General features: G+C 32.5%; 2 protein-coding genes and 2 long non-coding RNA genes across 4 annotated transcripts in view; 2 read left to right on the top strand and 2 right to left on the bottom strand.

Moving 5' to 3' along the window:
* Positions 1-109: 109 nt before the first annotated feature.
* On the bottom strand, positions 110-2090 carry LOC111707035 (uncharacterized). The gene is made up of 4 exons (XR_002766362.1): positions 1995-2090; positions 319-393; positions 221-268; positions 110-170 (listed from the first exon to the last, which is right to left on the bottom strand). It is a non-coding gene; the product is annotated as an uncharacterized LOC111707035 (long non-coding RNA).
* Positions 2091-4153: 2063 nt separating this feature from the next.
* Positions 4154-7222, bottom strand: LOC111707017 (uncharacterized). Its single transcript, XM_023479991.1, has 6 exons — positions 7063-7222; positions 6911-6985; positions 6527-6622; positions 6194-6266; positions 5224-5235; positions 4154-4270 (listed from the first exon to the last, which is right to left on the bottom strand). Exons 1-6 carry the CDS (start codon positions 7176-7178, stop codon positions 4154-4156), a joined length of 489 nt encoding a protein of 162 aa, XP_023335759.1. The 5' UTR covers positions 7179-7222.
* Positions 7223-10342: 3120 nt separating this feature from the next.
* On the top strand, positions 10343-12586 carry LOC111707034 (uncharacterized). Its single transcript, XR_002766361.1, has 3 exons — positions 10343-10444; positions 11539-11650; positions 11787-12586. It is a non-coding gene; the product is annotated as an uncharacterized LOC111707034 (long non-coding RNA).
* Positions 12587-20093: 7507 nt separating this feature from the next.
* LOC111707016 (dnaJ protein homolog 1-like) overlaps positions 20094-20615 on the top strand; it is a 9965-nt gene continuing 9443 nt past the window's right edge. Inside the window, exon 1 of the mRNA XM_023479990.1 lies at positions 20094-20238. The gene's annotated coding sequence lies outside the window, so the exon portion shown is untranslated. The remainder of the gene's footprint in view (positions 20239-20615) is intronic.

The raw sequence follows: 20615 nt of genomic DNA, 5'->3' as shown, positions 1-20615 counted from the left end.
AAAGAAACGGATTTAACACAAAAAGATTCTACATAAAAGCAAAATTAAACAAGTTAGATAAACGATTAATAAAATTATCACTTTTTAAAAATATTTTTCTAAAAAAATACCTTGAAATATAGAAAATTGTCTCCCTCTATGAACTCGTTGGATTCCAGGCTGAGAATATTCTAAAAATTAGATAAATTAGATAAAGTTGAAACTAGGGAAGATTAAATACCTTTAGATGGGATGGAACTGATTTCCTGGATCTACCGGATAAAATTTCCTGAAAAAAAGTTAATCATTTTAAGTGACTAAATGATAGATAGATAATACCTGTTCATGGTTCCACTCCTCAGGAGATATTTCTGATAAAAACTTTCCATACAAAGAATATTTTCTGAAGCTATCCTGAAATAAAAAATCATTGTATAATGTATATCATATATCTCTTTTAAGTTTGGTAATCTAACCTTGAGATTGTATGTATCTCTTTTAAGTTGTGTAATCTAATCATGAGATTGTATATATCTCCTTTAAGTTGGGTAATCAAACCTTAAATCTCCTTTAAGTTGGGTAATCTAACCTTGAGATTCTATATATCTCCTTTAAGTTGGGTAATCTAACCTTGAGATTGTATGTATCTCTTTTAAGTTGGGTAATCTAACCTTGAGATTGTATTTATCTCTTTTAATTTTGGTAATCTAACCTTAAGATTGTATATATCTCTTTTAAGGTGGGTAATCTAACCTTGAGATTGTATATATCTCTTTTAAGTTGGGTAATCTAACCTTAAGATTGTATATATCTCTTTTAAGGTGGGTAATCTCACCTTAAGATTGTATATATCTCTTTTAAGTTGGGTAATCTATCCTTGAGATTCTATATGTCTCCTTTAAGTTGGGTAATCTAACCTTAAGATTGCATATATCTCCTTTAAGTTGTTTAATCTAACCTTGAGATTCTATTTGTCTCCTTTAAGTTGGGTAGTCTAACCTTGAGATTCTATATGTCTCCTTTAAATTGGGTAATCTAACCTTAAGATTGTTTATATCTCCTGTAAGTTGAGTAATCTAACCTTGAGATTGTATATATCTCCTTTAAGTTGGGTAATCTAACCTTGAAATTGTATATATCTCCTTTAAGTTGGGTAATCTAACCTTGAGATTGTATTTATCTCCTTTAAGTTGGGTAATCTGACTTTGAGATTGTATTTATCTCCTTTAAGTTGGGTAATCTAACCTTGAGATTGTATTTATCTCCTTTAAGTTGGGTAATCTGACCTTGAGATTCTATATGTCTCCTTTAAATTGGGTAATCTAACCTTAAGATTGCATATATCTCCTTTAAGTTGTTTAATCTAACCTTAAGATTCTATATGTCTCCTTTAAGTTGGGTAATCTAACCTTAAGATTCTATATATCTCCTGTAAGTTGGGTAATCTATTGTATATATCTCCTTTAACTTGGGTAATCTAACCTTAAGATTGCATATATCTCCTTTAAGGTTGGTAATCTAACCTTGAGATTGTATATCTCTCTTTTAAGGTGGGTAATCTAACCTTGAGAATGTTTATATCTCCTGTAAGTTGGGTAATCTAACCTTGAGATTGTACATATCTCCTTTAAGTTGTTTAATCTAACCTTGAGATTGTATATATCTCCTTTAAGTTGGGTAATCTAGCCTTGAGATTTTATATATCTCCATTAAGGTGGGTAATCTAACCTTGAGATTATATATGTCTCCTTTAAGTTGGGTAATGTATCCTTGTGATTGTATTTATCTCCTTTAAGTTGGGTAATCTAACCTTAAGATTGAATATATATCCTTTAAGGTGGGTAATCTAACCTTGAGATTCTATATGTCTCCTTTAAGTTGGGTAATATAACCTTAACATTGTATATATCTCCTTTAATTTGGGTAATCTAACCTTAAGATTCTTTATATCTGCTATAAGTTGGGTAATCTAACCTTGAGATTCTATATATCTCCTTTAAGTTGGGTAATCTAACCTTGAGATTGTATATATCTCCTTTAAGTTGGGTAATCTTCTCTTGAACACTTTTTATCTCCTGATCCTTCTCCTCAGTTATCCTTGACTCATGGTCCGATCTATTAATCAAATTGTTATCATTAAACCCAGATATAAAGTCATAATTTATTGGATTCTTCAATCTTAGTAAAACACATAATTGAAATTTTAAGGGGGAAAACTAGAAAAAAAGACATTTTAAACACGTTTTTATTTATCGGAATAGAATTAAGCTGTCCTTAGGATCAGTTTAATTCACTATCTATTGGGTTCATAGATTTTGGGATTCTGTCTGTATTTATATTTATATTTTGGGATTCTGTCTGTATTTATATTTATATTTTGGGATTCTGTCTGTATTTATATTTACCAAAATATAAAAATGCTTTGGCAAAGAAAGAAACAGGCGTACAACTGCAGAGGTAACCAAGAACGAAAGAAAAATACAGTTTTTTCCCCGACAGTTGTCTCGGAGCTTTTTTTGTGGATGACAAATTTTGAATCTTATTTTACGATAAAGCTTGTTTCGCGATTTTTCGCTTTTTTGGATCTATGGATGGATGGACATGTTTCTTGTCAATTTTATTAGTTTTATTGTTTTGATTATTTTGATATTGCCCCCAAAATGCAGTACACTTTAGAACTGGTTTCTTTTTATGAACATCGTGTTATGATTACAAATTACAAACTTATTAACGATATGTCAGGCAACATACAGGGTGTCCCACGAAACATGACAATAAGAAGACGACTTAAAAGTCGTCTTTGGTATTTGAATTTATTTGTGACATTTAGTCTTCTATCTACTTTAACATGTATGATTCTTGAAACAATTATTTCTGTCATTCTCCTGATTTTATTCTTTCATTTTCATTTGTTCATGTTTATTCGTAAATATATTAAAACAGTGATAACCAGACAAAAATGGAATAGGAAGACGACATTATAGCAATACTTGTATTTGATGTTTTTACAAAGCAAGTAATTTTACAAGACACTTATTAAATCACTGATTTAATGAAATGGGCCTGTTTACACTACACAATTTCTGTGTTTCATGCTAATTGAACATTTAAAGTTACCATTTGATTCTAATAGTCGTCTTCCTATACCAGAGTGTGTTCTGGTTATCCTGTAGTAAATTAAATATCCAATCGACGGGATTTAAAACCTCATAAACCATTCACAACGCCGTTCCTAAACCATTTTCTAAGATGCAATAACTAGATTTTCTCGTTTTTCTTGAAAAAGCTGGAGAAATTAAATTCTCCTCCACTCCGGTAAATGTTTAGCTGGTAGTGTTGTGTATCCTTTATGGCATTCTGAATGGTCAAGAACAGTCCTGTAACCAAGATTTTCCCAAGAGGGTGCAACTTTGGATGTTGTAATGGGCCCAGGATCACCGAATGAAACGTAATGAACGAGGCGGGGGGTTGTAGGGGTGCAGGGCCCCCTACTTATTTATAAAATATTTATAATTTTGTTATTAAAACAAATAATTGTAGCTTGAATTTCATGTCATCTAGGTTTTTTCTAATTTGTCAACAACACTAGTAATTTAAGATTGAACTTAATGTTAAAGTGAAAATTCGATTTTCCCTGAATTTGATGTTTTGTATTGAATGCAAGGAAAATTTTCACAATTAAGATTTTAGCTCAAATTTTACAATATTGGAAGACAGAAAATGTTAATAATTTTGATATTGCCACTCAAGTTCATTGATCTTGAATTGTCTGGACAAAATATTGAAACTGAGGCAATGTTTCTGCAAAATTTAAAGAATTGAATTTTTGATACATACTGGAACATATTTGTTATATTGCATGTATGACGCATGTATATCGACTAGGTGAAAGAACAACAAACCAGTTTACCCTGAAAATCTTACCTCAGGACAATTATTTTTCAAAGAATGTTTATTTATCTGGTGGTCTGAGTGGTCTGAGGCAACAGCTTTTGTAAAGAATTGTTTAGACATAGCATATGCACACTATTCAGTATACAGTATACAGAATTATAACAAATTTTGAAAATTGAATGCTAATATCGCAATTTTTAAAGAGAAGATTATACTAAGCAACTTATTTTAAAATTCGTCAGGGGGGGAGCACCTGACCCCTTTCACCCCCCCCCCCCGGTTATAGGCCTGTCAAGAGAGAGTTGAACGTTGAATAAAATTCCTGAAGAAATAAATCGAAACATTGCTCAGAATGTTTTAGTTCTGCCTCCTCCCGTCGTAGTCGGGACTCTTCAGCCTAGGAAGACGATATTTTCTGCAATCAGTCATTTATTAAAGTATTACAGAGAGTCCAGTAAAAACTGAAAACAATCTTGCCTTCAATGTTTTAAATACTGTATTTTGGGGGGAAATAACATTGAAAACATTAATTTGAAATTTTAAAAAATTGTTATTTTTTATTGAACTCTCTAGATTTACCAACGAAAATTTAGAATAAAGCAGACTGCAGCATTACAATTATTAATCTAAAAGTTTTAGTAATTTTTATTTATAAAGAACTATGTTAATATTATGTATGTACATATGGATATTGACCAGTTCAAATTCATGAAACCAAATTTGATAACAGATAAAGTATGTTGTTAAAACTTAAATGTTCCAAAGTAACGGAGACAATTGACAAAAATAAAATTTGATATTTTAAAATGAGAAAATGCTTTAAAAAGTATTTTCTATGGCTCTCTTTAAGTTTTGTAACTAAAATACTACTTTTATTTAAATGTTATAAAGAGCAACAAATAAATTTCTGGACCTTACTTAACCAGTTTAAACTAATTTTGTTTTTAATTCATCACTCTATTCATATAATTATTTGGACACCCTGAATATTGAATAATGTATATTGCCAGAANCCTCCATTCTTTTTCTTTTAAAATATTAAATATTACTGTTTGAAGTTACGGACTAAGCAACGGTTAGAAGCTTTTCTAAACTTTGGTTTCTTGATAATAAAATGTTAAAATTTGCATAAATAAGCTGAGTTACTCTTGATGCGCTCCAATGTACGGAAAATGTCGTCTCCTAAGATAGATAGATAAAAACCTATGACGTCACTGATTATTGAGGCGAGTATGACTTCATATTAGGTTTTTATCTATCTATCTTAGGAGGCGACATTTTCCGTACATTGGAGGCTGGAGCGCATCGAGAGTAACCAACCTTATTATACAACCTTGCCTCCAACTATACCTCCATAAACTCCTGGGAAACAAGCAATTAGTAAAACTGGTCAGGTAAACTATTAACAATTCCCAAGAAACATTTTAACCGACCATATGTGCCGATGTCAGGTAAAAAATTCTGGACTGTATATGTTTGACATCAGTTTGTCGGAGAATAAATGCTTGCTGGGTGCACCCTAAAAACCACCCCAATATTGCAGCATTCCTTGTAAAGCACGGGGACGCATTTTTAAATGCGTCTACTCCCCACTTTAAAAGTGGCATGAACCGAACCGGTACAACTTGAACTTGATATGCATTCAGTCGTACTTTCCAGTCTGGACTACCCAGTGTAGAGTCGACCGTGTGTATGCCGTTAATGTTGAGTCTAATCTTGTCTATATACCGTTAATGTTGAGTCATCTAATCTTGTCTATATACCGTTATTTTTTAGTCTGATCTTGTCTTTATACCGTCAATGTTTAGTCTAATCTTGTCTATATACCGTTAATGTTGAGTCTAATCTTGTCTATATACCGTTAATGTTGAGTCATATAATCTTGTCTATATACCGTTATTTTTCAGTCTGATCTTGTCTTTATACCGTCAATGTTTAGTCTAATCTTGTCTATATACCATTAATGTTGAGTCATCTAATCTTGTCTATATATACCGTTAATGTTGAGTCTAGTCTTGTCTATGTATACCGTTAATGTTGAGTCTAATCTTGTCTATATACCGTTAATGTTGAGTCATCTAATCTTGTCTATAGACCGTTAATGTTGAGTCTAATCTAGTCTTTATGCCGTTATTTTTAAGTCTGATCTTGTCTTTATACCGTTAATGTTGAGTCTAATCTAGTCTTTACCGTTAATGTTGAGTCTAATCTTGTCTATATACCGTTAATGTTGAGTCATATCTTGTCTTTATACCGTTAATGTTGAGTCTAATCTAGTCTTTATGCCGTTATTTTTAAGTCTGATCTTGTCTATGTATACCGTTAATGTTGAGTCTAATCTTGTCTTCTCTCCAACTTTCACGTTTAATCCGTACTGGAGCAGGAACATCTTTCTAGACAAACAACAGAATCTTCTATCTGTAAAGCAATTCAGTTTTTTTTAACACGCCTTCAAACCATGAAACTTAAAAAAACATATTTTTCAAAATTTTTGAATATTAAAATGATTCTTTTTCAGCAAAATAATGGAAAAATGTCAAAAGTCACCAAGTTAGTGGTCCAAATCATTTAAACGAGGAAAAGGAAAAACTCTAAATTATTTGTATTTCAAATAAACCTTATTAAGTTATTGTATGTGTATTGTAATGTGTACCTTGTGCTATTTATAATGGTTGATAGAGGAACATTTTCACTTGTCCTTTTCAGGATATCTTCATCCTTCTCAGATTCATCCTTATCCTCTCCACATCTTAACTTTCTTAAAATAGAAAACTTAAAACCTTATGGGGAAACTCCGTAGAAACTAAAGCTAAAAACAAGTGTAAGAATGTACATATATATACCTAGGGCTACAAAAAAAGTATAAAAGAGAAAGTAAGGTAAAATCAAAGGCCAAGGTGTTGCAACCCAGTCTTAAAAATTGATGAAACATAGCAGCCTAGAACTATTAGCCATCAACAGGAAAATTAGCCGGCCAATCACAAGGTTTATCAGTGTAAATATTGAATATATAAAATGTTTAGAACAGAAAACTTACAAGAACTTTGCGATATCCTCGGACATTCTCGTCTTGTTCCGGGATGCAATCGTCCCTTTTTCGTGAAGATCTGACCTAGAAGAGAAAATTGATAAAATACGATTTACCATCCTCCTTGTTCACAATATTATTGGTTGCTTTTTTAATATCACCTTTGTTTTGGCGAATTCTTGGGTGAAGTTCCAAATTTTTTGCCAGATTTAGGTTTTTTGTAATCCTTCTCCAACATTTTCTGTTCCTCTGCTGTCAGAGAAAATGGCGACGTCATGGTTCTACTAAATAATAAGAATTAATCCTGCATGTATTTTTTATTTGCTTTAACCTGGTAGTCAGGGATATATATATATATATATATATATATATAATATAGGATGCTGGGGGACGGGACAAGCCTAGGTTCGAAAAAAGAGAAGGTTATGGATCTAAAGAGGAGGAAAAATGTTTTGAGATGACGAAATATTGGAGGGTTCTGGAGATGGGAACAGGAAGATTCTAGAGATGAGAACAGGAAGGTTCTGGAGATGAGAACAGGAAGGTTCTGGAGATGAGAACAGGAAGATTCTGGAGATGAGAACAGGAAGGTTCTGGAGATGAGAACAGGAGTGTTCTGGAGATGAGAACAGGGAGGTTCTGGAGATAAGAACAGGAAGGTTCTGGAGATGAGAACAGGAAGGTTCTGGAGGAGAGAACAGGAAGGTTCTGGAGATGAGAACAGAAAGGTTATAAAGATGAGAACAGGAAGGTTCTGGAGATGAGAACAGGAAGGTTCTGGAGATGAGAATGCAAGAAGTTCTGGAGATAAACAGGAACGTTCTGGGGAGGAAAGCAGGAATAGTCTGAGGATAAAAGCAGAAAGATAAGGACCAATTAAGTCTTTTCATTTACATGAAAGATTCCTTGCAGCTAACTGTAAACTTGTTTTTCTTTGTAAGAAATTATTTACACTCCATGTATTTGAATCGTTTCATGTCGTCATTAAACTCTCATCCTTTGCGATTAACCCTGCATAGTCAGACAAAAATAAATGATTTTGATATGAATGTTGATTCTTATTGTATAGAGAGACTGTTCTACGCCGACTACGTGTAACTACTTTGGGCCTCTGCCTCAGGGTTATTGTAAGAAATGTGAACGAAACACACAGAAATCTTGAAAAGATTACGTCTAGCGTCCTATCTGTTATTTTAATTAATCTATTGGTTTAAGATTTAATCAGATAAAACTGAAAAGATTTAGTCTGATTTAGTCTGACTGTAATAAAAACCAGATCCCTGTTTGAATTGTACACATCAATACGAATACTACTATATGATATGAGAGACGGATAGATAATTTCTCTCTAAAATGTAAACAAAGGAAGCACTGGAAATGTAACTTGTTTTTAAGAATACATACAAAAACAACCCAGAACAACCCCAGTTTTCTAAGATTATTCAGTTTTGCCCAGCTTGCCTGCTGCACTCAGTACACTAAACCTCTATCAAAATCTTGGGTAATGGTGTACTGTTTACATTTAAAGAATATACATACCACATACATAATGCAAAACACCCTCATAAATCATTTTATATACAGGGTCAGGGTAACTCACAAATGATAAGACAATGAGACTTCAGAGACAACTGTACAACAGTTATTGAGTCTTTTTTTCTAAAATTCATTATTTCCTGCAGTTGAAAAATTTCAATTTCAAATTTTTTAAAGCTGTTAAATAAACTTTTAAAAAAATAAGGTGAATAAAAAACATCATTTGATTTATAGTTATAACGGAAAATCATCGTTTGTAAAGTGAAAGGCATAGAGTCTATGTTAAATGATCATTGTTCAATTATGAAACCAGCCTATTTCATAATTTGGTTTTCTTTTAATATTAATTTTAGATTTTCTTTAAAATGATGTTCCAAGGCCCAAAAGGTTATATAGCGCAAATATGTGAAGTACACCTGCAGTTTGGAAACAGTACAACAAAATGGCCGTTTTACGCTTTTTTCTAGTTAATTCCACTCTAATATATATTCTATTCTCTTTGATTGGAGACAATTTATATGAGGCAGCATTTTCAGTTGAAACCGTTATACCATAAGGAACTTAAGATGTTTTATGTCGTTATTAAAGTTCCATTCCTTTGTGGGTAAATAGATGTATGATATTGGGGGACAGAGACCAACAGGATCGATGGAGGGGGTATATAAAGAACGGCATATGCAAGAGGGGGGGGGTCGAGATGTGACACTGTCAACTGATAAACCCTGTAAACTGTAAACCAAGCACCAACATACAACATTATACGATATACAATATACATAGAGTATACAATGCGCACCTAACGTCAAATATATAATGTTTATGTGAGGCACGCGCATATATTTACACAACTTACAAATAAAAGAGGGAGGGAGGCGAGCTACGCTGACAGTGTCTCGGAAATAAATGAGGAAGGGGAAGCAGCCACAAATATATTTTCACAATTTACAAATAAAAAGAGGGATGGAGGGTAGCTTTGCTGACTATATTTTTGAGTGTAATCACATAACTTACAAATAAAAAGAGGGATGGAGGGCAGCTTTGCTGACAATATTTTTTAATGTAATCACATAACTTACAAATAAAAAGAGGGATGGAGGGCAGCTTTGCTGACAATATTTTTTAATGTAATCACATAACTTACAAATAAAAAGAGGAAGGTACGGCAGCTCTGCTGATCATGTTTTGGAATTAAATGAAGCAGGGAAAGTAGCCGCAGCTCATAAGAAAAAAAAGTGTAACTTACAAGAAAATGGCTCTTTCTGGCCAAAACACGATGTAATTTTGGTCCTCGATCCGATCAGGGATATCTTTGAGTGTAAGGATTGATGTATTTTTGTTAGAAATGATCAAATGAATGGATTATACGATTACACACTCTAAGAAATTTCAATTCTCACAAAATTTGTTGGATCCAAATTCAACTTAGTAAAAGTAGTCTTAAATTTCTTAGAGTTTATGCTACGAGCCTACGATCAATTATGTACAGAGTTAACTACAAAGAATGAGACTTCAGTGACAGTAATACAGAATTAATTTGTATATCATGTTTTTTCATACTTCCCTGCATATGTAAATTTGTCTCTTCCTTCGCCAAACCATTTGATATACCATTAATAGACTCAATTGAAGGCATTCAACAAGATTTAGCCTGTAGATCTTAATGCTCATGGATTATTTGGTCGTCATTGACGTCTAATACTTTGTGGTTAACCCTGTACAATTTAAATTTTTAACAAATGTAATGAATTATCTAAAGGAATATAAACATTAGTACTCATGTACTGAGGTTGTCACCAAGAAATTTAAAAAATTGCAGTAAATCTTTGAAGCTTCCCGTTATAGATATTTCTTGGGTAAATCTGATTTTCAGAGATTATTCTAATATATTTAGTTAAACGGGCAGGATGGAAGATACAAAGGATCAGGGATTGGTATATAAGAGATCAGGGTTTACAGATACATGCTCAGTGGGTTTAAAGCAGAGGAAAGATGAGAATCATTGCTATCGTGAGTATCATAGTACATTACACACCACACCTTGAAATTATTTAGCTTTTAACTAAAAGATACAGGGAAACATAGATTATACAGATGACAAGATGTAGATCAGCCATTTTTATATATTCCAATCCAATCCTAATAACAAGGAAATACAGCAATTGTGCAGTGTACTGAGACACATTTCACTTAGTAAGTTGGTTTTTAATCTACACCTAAACAACATCAAATACACATAATATGTCATCTTCGTATTCACTGTGTTTGTTTAATGTTTGTACTACATATATAAAACAGTGGAATAAAGATTTGTTTTGTTTCCTTATAATTTCATCTTATTTGTAACATTTATTACACTTCTTGACGAAAGATCCTGTTTTATTTTTCAGGATGCTTTGGTTTTCATTTTAGTAATAAGATAAGATAACAAATGCTTTTATTAAAAAATTCTTATTTTAGTTCAAGTACCCATGAACAGAAAATTTCTGTTGGATGTATTGTATTTAGACTCTAGTTTTACCAAGTTTTCTGAAATTAGGCAAGAACAAAGAAACAATGTGTAATAAGACATGATTAAAATACGATTGTTTCACATAATATTCGAAATGTAGCACATTTTAAAAGTGAAAATTTAATCTCTGTAAAACAAGAAAAAATTATTCACACTGATCATTTTTAGATTTTAATTTCAATTGTCTCAAATTCTTTCTTTTTCTTGTTTGTCTTTGTTATTCTTCCAATCGAAACCATGATCTTCAAATATATTTGGCTTGACTGTTTGTTTGTCTGTCTGTGTCCAATAAACATCAAAACGGATGAACCGATCGAGCCAAACTATTAAATGTCAACTTACATGACCTCAGGATGTTTCAAAATATGAAAAATGTCGACATTTATTACATTTTGAAATGTTCCAACTTAAGCACAATAATCCGTTAAAGTTTGATAACGATAAAAAATGGCGCGAAGAGAAAAAAAATACAAAATCGTTTGAAATATTTAATTTTTATCTTTATTTTTTTCATCTGTTTTTCAATTGATCCAGGTTAAAAAAAAGATTTATGTCGTCGTCACAGAAAAAAACTAAATCCTTTTTTATTTAGTTACTGTTTGTGTTCGTTTGTGTTAGTGTGTGTATGTCTGCAGCTCCGGGCTGGTCGATCTGGAAGAACGGGATGTGGGATATCGAAGACGCAGATAATGATAATATCCCAGGTTAATCTTGTTTTGACAACATTTTTACATTACTCCAACGAAGGAAGATATCTCAAAAGTTCCATTCTTCAGGAAAATGAGACAAATCTGTCAAACCATAAATTTTGAAATATTAACCAATAATTAAATATTGTAGGAGTTGGTGGAGTAGATTATCCGATTAAAGGACAAAAAGATCTTTGTGCTCTCAACCCAACCAATCCTGGATGTTAAGAGAATTTCCCTTCGTTAAAAAAACATTTAGTGAGACTGCACTGATTGCTATATTCCATATCACGTGATATCCCTAGATAAAGATAAATATAAAATAACCAGTAGCAGAGGTATTCCCACTAATCCTGGTTACTAGAAGAGCTATAACCCCAACAACACCTGGCAAGGTTGAGCTAAACAAAACTGTGCATGCTAAAAGAGCTAATCTGACCAAACCTGGCTTTTAGCAGAGCTATCACCACCAACCCATGGCTGCTGAAAGAGCTAACCTCGCCAATCCTGGCTTTCAACAAACCTAACACCACAACCCATGGCTGCTAGCAGAGCTGACTTTAACCAATCCTGGCTGCTAGCAGAGCTGGAAACAAACCAACTTAGGCTGTTAACATAGCAGACTTCCATCAATGCTGACTTATAGGCGAGCTGTAAAAAAACCTAGACTGTTAGCAAAGATAAATCCCACCACTTTGGCCACTAGCAGAACTTAAATCACCAATTAAAGGCTGTTAGCAAAGATAAACCCACCAATTCTGGCTACAGCCTACAACCAGAGCTAAACATAGAGCTGACTTCAACCAATTCCCCCATTATAGGCTGCTAGTAGAGCTACCACCAATCCTAACTGTTTTCAGAGCTGAACCAAACCTTTTTTAATGATCTGACTTATTTTATCTGAAATATGTATTTTGTCCTGCTTTTTATTCCAATAAAATGCTGACATTACCGCGCCCTTTTTCTCAAGCTTGAAATTCCTTCAACAATTCATCTTTTTAATCTAAAAAAGTTTCGAATTCTCTAGTCAAAGATGGCTTGAAAGAGGGAAGGGGGGGGACGTTCCCCCTGAAAAATTGGGGGAACGTCCCATCCTGGAAAAATAAGGGGCGCAAATAGAGAGAGAAGGCACCTTTAATTTTTACTTTCAATATAGATTTTTTTAATTATCCAAATATCTAAAAATTCCAAATTTGGTAACCCATTTCCCCCTCCTACCCCAGCTTATCCTGATTTTGACACAAAATGACCAAATTCATCTATAGTGTCACCAGATTTCTTTCACAAATAACGATGTTCAAAAATTCTTTCCAGTGACAGTTTTGTTTATAATAGAGAATTCCCTAGACCTGGGAAAGGATCACGGTCAGAAAAAGATTATCTTGCAACACAGAACGTTTCTTATCAAAAAATATTTTCGCGCTTTATTATCGACCGAGAGCAGGTTTAGTGTGGCTTCCAATTGTTTGTAAAATCTGCCGAACAACCATAGATACATATTAAAATATTTCCATCAATGGTACTTAACAATATTAAAATTCTGACCTCCTATGTACATACTCCTTTAAATATATGTATATAGGAATTGAGTTTTATCCCAAAACTCTGATTTTCTAATCCCCATATCTTTGAAAACCAATGGCTTAGACCTTAGATATATATCTATAGTTTTAGTAAAAGTAAATATTTCCATTTACTGTTTTAACGCCGATATAAGGATTTATCTTTGATTGGATAATGAGCTAGATAGAAAGATAGATGTTACCGCCATGCAATTTCTATTGGTTCAGAATAGACACCAAACACATGGCTGAACCCTGATTGGATCAGGTGCTAATGGACTCGGCATACTAGAGTATAGATAATTAATATTTCAATCTATGAGTCCTGTTAAATCAAATACCCTTAGTTCGAAATATTAAATGTTTCCACCATCCGATTGCAAAGATACAGGGATTATAAAATTTGATTTTGTGGCAAAGACTCAATTCCTTTACTCTATCGATAAATTGATGAATAAATTGCGAACTCCAAACGTATTGCAAAGGATCCTAGTGTATCTAGGCATAGGATACGTGAAGGATGAAATAAATTGATATTTGATTAACCAATCCTACCATCTCTACCCTGATCTGGGTCTACTGCAGAATCGAAGCTTGAGCTAGACGAAGGATTGTCATCATAGAATAACTCCATGAATATTAATGTTAGTATTTAAAATATTTAGCTGAGAGGATCATTTCACGGTTCAGAATAATAGAAATGTCAATTTCTATTTGAGTTCTACAGTTCTACAATCTTCAACTGGAAGATTTTGCCATTTAAATGATTTTCTTCCAAAAAACAATTTGTATTTGCATTTCTCTATTACATTTTATTACTATTTACAAAATTAGATTAAATTTTACGAATTTTATTGCAATTTACAAAGTACAAATTATATTACTTTTTACTAAGTTTGATATCATTTTACAAATTTTATTGCAGTTTACTAAAGAAATTGAGTTTTTCCACAAACTCAAATTTTCTAATCCTTATATCTTGGCAACCTGATACTGGAAACCCTTGATATTTCAAACTTAGACTATTTGATCTAATAGAATTCACAGTTTGAAGTATCAAAAGTCTACGAAGTTGGGTTGCAAAGATATAGATATTAGAAAATCAGAGTTTGTGACAAAGACTCAATTCCTTTGATTGCATTTTACAAATTTTATTGCAGTTTACTAAATTTGGTATCATTTAAAAAATGTTATTGCAGTTTACTAAATTTGGTTTCATTTAAAAAATTTGATTGCAGTTTACTAAAGTTCGTTTCATTTTATATATTTTATTGCAGTTTTCTAAATTTGGTTTCATTTAAAAATGTTATTGCAGTTTAGTAAATTTGGTTTCATTTAAAAAATGTTATTGTAGTTTACTAAAGTTCGCTTCATTTTATATATTTTGTTGCAGTTTATTAAATTTGGTTTCATTTAAAAATGTTATTGGAGTTTACTAAATTTGGTTTCATTTTATATATTTTTTTGCAGTTTTCTAAATTCGATTTCCTTTTTCAAATCAAATCAAATCAGGAATTTTAACTAAGTTCAATTGCATTTTACAAATTTTATTGCAGTTAACTAAGCTAAATTTCATTTTACAAATGTTACTGCAGTTCATGTTTGATTTTTTTTGTTCAAAAATTGCTATCCAAAACGACAATTGTCTGAATTTGATTGTACTTATTTATTTATTTATTATTTATTTATTGTTCTTTACAAATTTTTATTGTACTTTACAAATTTTGATTGTACTTTTTAAAGTTTGATTGTACTTTACGAAATTTTATTGTACTTAACAAAGTTTGATTCATGAAAGTACCTCAACTTGAAATAATATATATTCTTTTTATTTATTTTTAAATGTAATGTGCGTAAAAGAGCAACCTTGGACAGTCTAATCTCGGGTGGTTGCTCTTTTCCAGAAGAATTAGAAGACGACGGGGCTCCATATTGTTTTCATTCCTTAGCTTGATTTAATCTGTGACAATTTTGTTAAAACCAACTTCTGAGCCGGAACAATATATTTGGGATCTTTTTTTGCTCTGGCAGGAATTTGAATATTAATGTATAAAATATATACATGTCCCAGCCAGAACCAGAGACGGCCAAGGAAGTAGGTCGTTCTGAGGGCGTTCTCAAGAAGCATTTTTAGGAAGTCCTGACTGGTTCTTAACAAGAAGCTGCTAGGGTCCCCCCCCCCAAAAAAATAAAATTCTTTGGAGGGGGTAGGGCACTTGGAAATTGCCCCCTCCCAAAAAATATTTTTTAAAGGGAAACCTGTGTATGCCCTGTCTTCACGGCGACTTGTGAAGAACCAGACAGGACTTCCTAAAGATGCTTCTTGAGGACGACCCCAGGGTTACCGTCTAAATAACAATATGTTAATTAACAAATTTATTTGTTAACACATAATTAAGTAATTAAATATGACACTTGTAGAATAATTGCTCTGCAATCCTTCTGGTTCTGCAGAAGCAGAACAATTCTGAAGAATCAAAAATTATTATTATTATTATTATTAAGATGAGGTATAGAAGCACCTGTGGGACGGAATGTGTGTGTTCAGGCCAGTTTAGGTTCAGCTGTGCTGTATCTAGTATCTAGAGGTGAATCATCAACCCTCTCTCTCTCTCCTCATAACTATTCACTACTGCATTTATGCGTCCTGCAAACCTAAAAAGTGAAAGAGGAACCTGAAGAGTCAGTGAAGTCTTTGAGTTTAATCTTCTTTATCAAGGGGTTTCTCATATAATCTTACTCCTGTATAGGCAGTAAGCTTTAGATATCCTTTGAGACATATTCGGAGATATATGACATCATCCTTATCCCTCCTTATACAGAATATACACAAACAGACAGTATAGAATCTACGCTGTACAGATTAGGTACAAGATAATCTTTAACCCTTTTTGTACAGGGTACAACTGATTCACATTTAAATCCCTCTCCGGTTTAAAAGGGTTATGACGGAAAAGTCAAGTTGATTCAGACTTTATGTCCATTTGAATGTGTCTCTTTGATAAAAACTGTAATTTTTCTAAAATCCTTATGCTCGAAATCATCAACCCATTATTCTAAAATTGAATCTGTGTGTAATGGCGTCAACTCTAATTTTCTTCTGAAAACAGAAAAGGGCAGATTGTTAAAAATTTTCAAATATTTGTCTAAACCTCAACAGAACTGGTGAAAACGACTAGGAGACTGCGAACTTGTTTTTTCCATTAACATTTTTTTTAGGTTTAAAGTTTAGGTATTTTTTAACAGAGATTTTAAACCAAGTTTTACAAGAAAACAATTAAAGGTTTTATTTTCGTAGTTTTATGAAAATATGAGCGTCTGGGGTAGGTTTTGGAGAATAAACCATGATTTTATTGACATAATAAACCTGTATTGATAAATATTTGGCTGTGTAGTGTTGTATAGAATTTATGGTAATTTTCTAGAGAACGATTTTTGGACGATTTTTTAGGACGGACCTGTATTTATTGTTACGATGGAAGATTTAACATCATCCTCTCTCTCTCTCTCAGCTTCATCTTATCTCGACATATTCAATTCTTGTCAGAAATTTTATTCAACTTTCTTCTTCTAGCCGAACATAAACATACAAACACCATAACATTTAACACACAAACACGCAGACAGGAGAGATCCTCGCCGTGTGCATGAAAAAGGAAGCTGAAATATTCCTGGATATTAAATATATATTTGTTTTGCCGCTGTAGTTATATATTTATTGATATTGAAAACCACTTCTTTGCTTTTTCCACTTGGTTTTTAAGCGAATATTTTTCTTTTAAATTCCACCACTCTAACCAAGCCGGAACTACACTGAAAAGTTGCATCCTGAATCTCGGGGAAACATAGCAGATTCCTCTTTGATATCCCGAAATGGTCACATCCTGCAGGGATACCTTTAATAGAGGGATTAAATCAATGATTCTCAAATTTATAAGTGTCCGCATTGGATATTGAGATTATGTGTTAAAGATTAACAATATCCACACAAACGTTCCGATCTCTATCACACCAGTACTTGTTAGTCCTCAATATGAGCAAAAATGATTGAGAAATTATATCTTTTCAAGACAAAAAAAACAACAGTATCTTCCTCAATGTTAATCCGATTATTAAAGGGCTAAAATGTTTTTTTGGACTATTAGGGGATTAAATCTTACTTGAACCCTTTCAAGAAATATCTCATCTCAACCCTACTTCATCTTTCATATTCTTTACACGCTTCCCTCTTCTATATCACATCTACTCATTCAACCTTCACCTCCTCTTCGTTCTTACCATCCTACTTCACCTCCTATCAATCCTTCACCTCCTCTTCGTTCTAACCATCCTACCTCACCTACTATCAATCCTTCACCTCCTCTTCGTTCTTAGCATCCTACTTCACCTATCAATCCTTCACCTCCTCTTCGTTCTTACCATCCTACCTCACCTCCTATCAATCCTTCACTTCCTCTTCGTTCTTACCATCCTACTTCACCTTCTATCAATCCTATGCTATGTTCTGTCATTCCTCCTCCTCCTCCTCTCCCTTTTCAGTCCTGCTAAATATCCTCTGAACCCCTACTCTATCTCGTCCTCATCCTACTCCAACTTATCTCCATTCTAGTCATTTCAATTGTATCCTACTCGATCTTCTATCCATCCCACTCTATTTCTCTCAAACCTATTCCATTTTATCTCAATCCTATTACTTTTGCTCTCTAACCTATACTATTTCTCATCTCTATTGATTTCAATTCTACTCCATGTGCTCTTTATCAAACAATTTTCTAATCATCTCTGTATTTGGATTAAAAGTCTAAGTTGGCCTGGAGCATTTCTCATCCACGTTCCTATCTTTAATCTCTATATTTAACTGAGAGGTTTCAAGTACTGAAACTGGATCCATTAGTCACTATACAGGTATGTCTTTAACAGCTATTATACTGCTAAATTAATAGCTGCACATCAATCCTCAGATAAGATAAGTTCAGTTTATGAATCGTTAACACTAGGTACTGGCCTCATACAAGAAATAAACTTGCAATTTATTTAGGAAAACAATGGTTTCCTTCAAATATATGTTTGAGTCTGAACCATTGTGTTTGAATCATTCTTTTAGTCATGATATGCTTTGGTTCGTGAATAACAACAAACACCTATGTGTAATCATAAGCTTACATATAAACGTAATTCAAGGATATCCTGTGAATACCTTGAGTAAAACTTTAAATAAGTTTCATATCTGCAGAACCTTTTTGTTAAAAAGAATACGTATCTAAGACCTATACACTAGAGAGAACATATCTCTAGAACCTATACATTAGAACTTATACTCTAGAGAGAACATATCTCTAGAACCTGTATACTAGAACTTATACTCTAGAGAGAATATATCTCTAGAACCTATACACTAGACAGAATATATCTCTAGAACCTATACACTAGAGAGAATATATCTCTAGAACCTATACACTAGAGAGAATATATCTCTAGAACCTATACATTAGAGAGAATATATCTCTAGAACCTATACACTAGAGGGAATTTATCTCTAAAACCTATACACCAATGAGAATATCTCTCTAGAACCTTAAAAGTAGAGAGAATATATCTCTAGAACCTATACATTAGAACTTATACTCTAGAGAGAACATATCTCTAGAACCTATACATTAGAACTTATACTCTAAAGAGAACATATCTCTAGAACCTTAACACTAGAACCTATACACTAGAGAGAACATATCTCAGAACCTATACACTAGAGAGAATATATCTCTAGAACCTGTACATTACAGAGAATATATCTCTAGACCTATAAACTAGAGAGAATATATCTCTAGAGCCTATACACTAGAGAGAATATTTCTCTAGAACCTATATACTAGAGCGAGTATATCTCTAAAACCTATACACTAGAGAGAATATATCTCTAGAACCTATACACTAGAGAGAATATATCTTTAGAGACTATACACTANTATATACAATAACATTAATACTTTCTAGTTCTTTACTGTCTTGTATACAATAACATTAATACTTTCTAGTTCTTTACTGTCTTGTATACAATAACATTAATACTTTCTAGTTCTTTACTGTCTTGTATACAATAACATTAATACTTTCTAGTTCTTTACTGTCTTGTATACAATAACATTAATACTTTCTAGTTCTTTACTGTCTTGTATACAATAACATTAATACTTTCTAGTTCTTTACTGTCTTGTATACAATAACATTAATACTTTCTAGTTCTTTACTGTCTTGTATACAATAACATTAATACTTTCTAGTTCTTTACTGTCTTGTATACAATAACATTAATACTTTCTAGTTCTTTACTGTCTTGTATACAATAACATTAATACTTTCTAGTTCTTTACTGTCTTGTATTCTAACATTAATAGGATAATAGGATTTTTATTACTTATAAAGCATTAAAAGAATTTATTTCTTTTTTAATTTTCTTGCTAAACTATCTGGAAAATATTTTAGACAATTTTTGAGCATTTATTTATGTCTCAGAGACCGGATTTAACGATTTTGAGCTAAATCTAATTTGAACCACAATTCAAGGTTAAAGATTAAGGTAAGATTTGATTCGGTGATTCAAATTTGAATCAGCGATAGGCAGTTCAAAGTCATTAAATTCGGTCTCAGAATACTTTATATTTTTTATTCATCCTTGTTTTTGAAGATTTAATTAAGCCTGATTTGAGTATACATCAGGATATAAAAACGTTCTCAGTATTTGATGACGTCTAGAAATTGGTGATTACTATGTTGTAATTTTGGATCGGAAAAGATATTAGGTAAAAATCGTCTTAAAAACTGAAGAAAAATATTTCGAAATTCGATCCAAAGATATTCATTTCGTTTAATAAAGATTCTTATTTTAGATTGATTTTTTATTTAATTTTTCCAGACGTAGAATGACATAACTATTGCGTATTAGAAGAGAGGGTTGAGAGAGAGCGTAAAAATGCAAAGATGGTTCGGAGGCACACAAATTTATCCAAACTTAGGATTCAACTAAAGGAAAACTAAAAACAGGTATATATTAGTTCGTCAATTTAAAGCCTACAATTTCAATAAAATTTTAGAAGTTTACTGATTTGAAGAATTTGCTTTTTTGTCAGAATCACTCTGCTAGATATTCAATTGAGAGAAAAATCTATCTTTTGTAAAATTAAACATTCTTGAGCTTTGACTAAAAAACTTAAACTTAATTAACAGTTAACAATCAGACAGTACACAACAAACAGAAGTCAGGGACAGTGGACAATGGATAGTTGACAGTGGACATGGACTGGGGACAATGAACAATGGACAGCGGAGAGTGGACAGAGGACAGATGATAGTTAAAAGTAGACAGTGGACAGTCGACAAAAGACTCCAGACAGTAGACAGTTGACAGTGGACAGTGTACA

This window comes from Eurytemora carolleeae, unplaced genomic scaffold (genome assembly GCF_000591075.1).
Source record: "Eurytemora carolleeae unplaced genomic scaffold, Eaff_2.0 scaffold771, whole genome shotgun sequence".
Classification (NCBI taxonomy): domain Eukaryota; kingdom Metazoa; phylum Arthropoda; class Copepoda; order Calanoida; family Temoridae; genus Eurytemora; species Eurytemora carolleeae.
This window is presented reverse-complemented; position numbering and strand designations above follow the sequence as displayed.

Bases quoted from the DNA above. Each gene is read 5' to 3' on its own strand.
- LOC111707017 (XM_023479991.1), bottom strand. From the start codon at position 7,178: ATGACGTCGCCATTTTCTCTGACAGCAGAGGAACAGAAAATGTTGGAG. The intron at 6,986-7,062 runs GTGATATTAAAA...TTTCTCTTCTAG, and splicing joins AAGAATTCGCCAAAACAAAG to GTCAGATCTTCACGAAAAAG. The intron at 6,267-6,526 runs GTACACATTACA...TTGTTTGTCTAG, and splicing joins ACCATTATAAATAGCACAAG to AAAGATGTTCCTGCTCCAGT.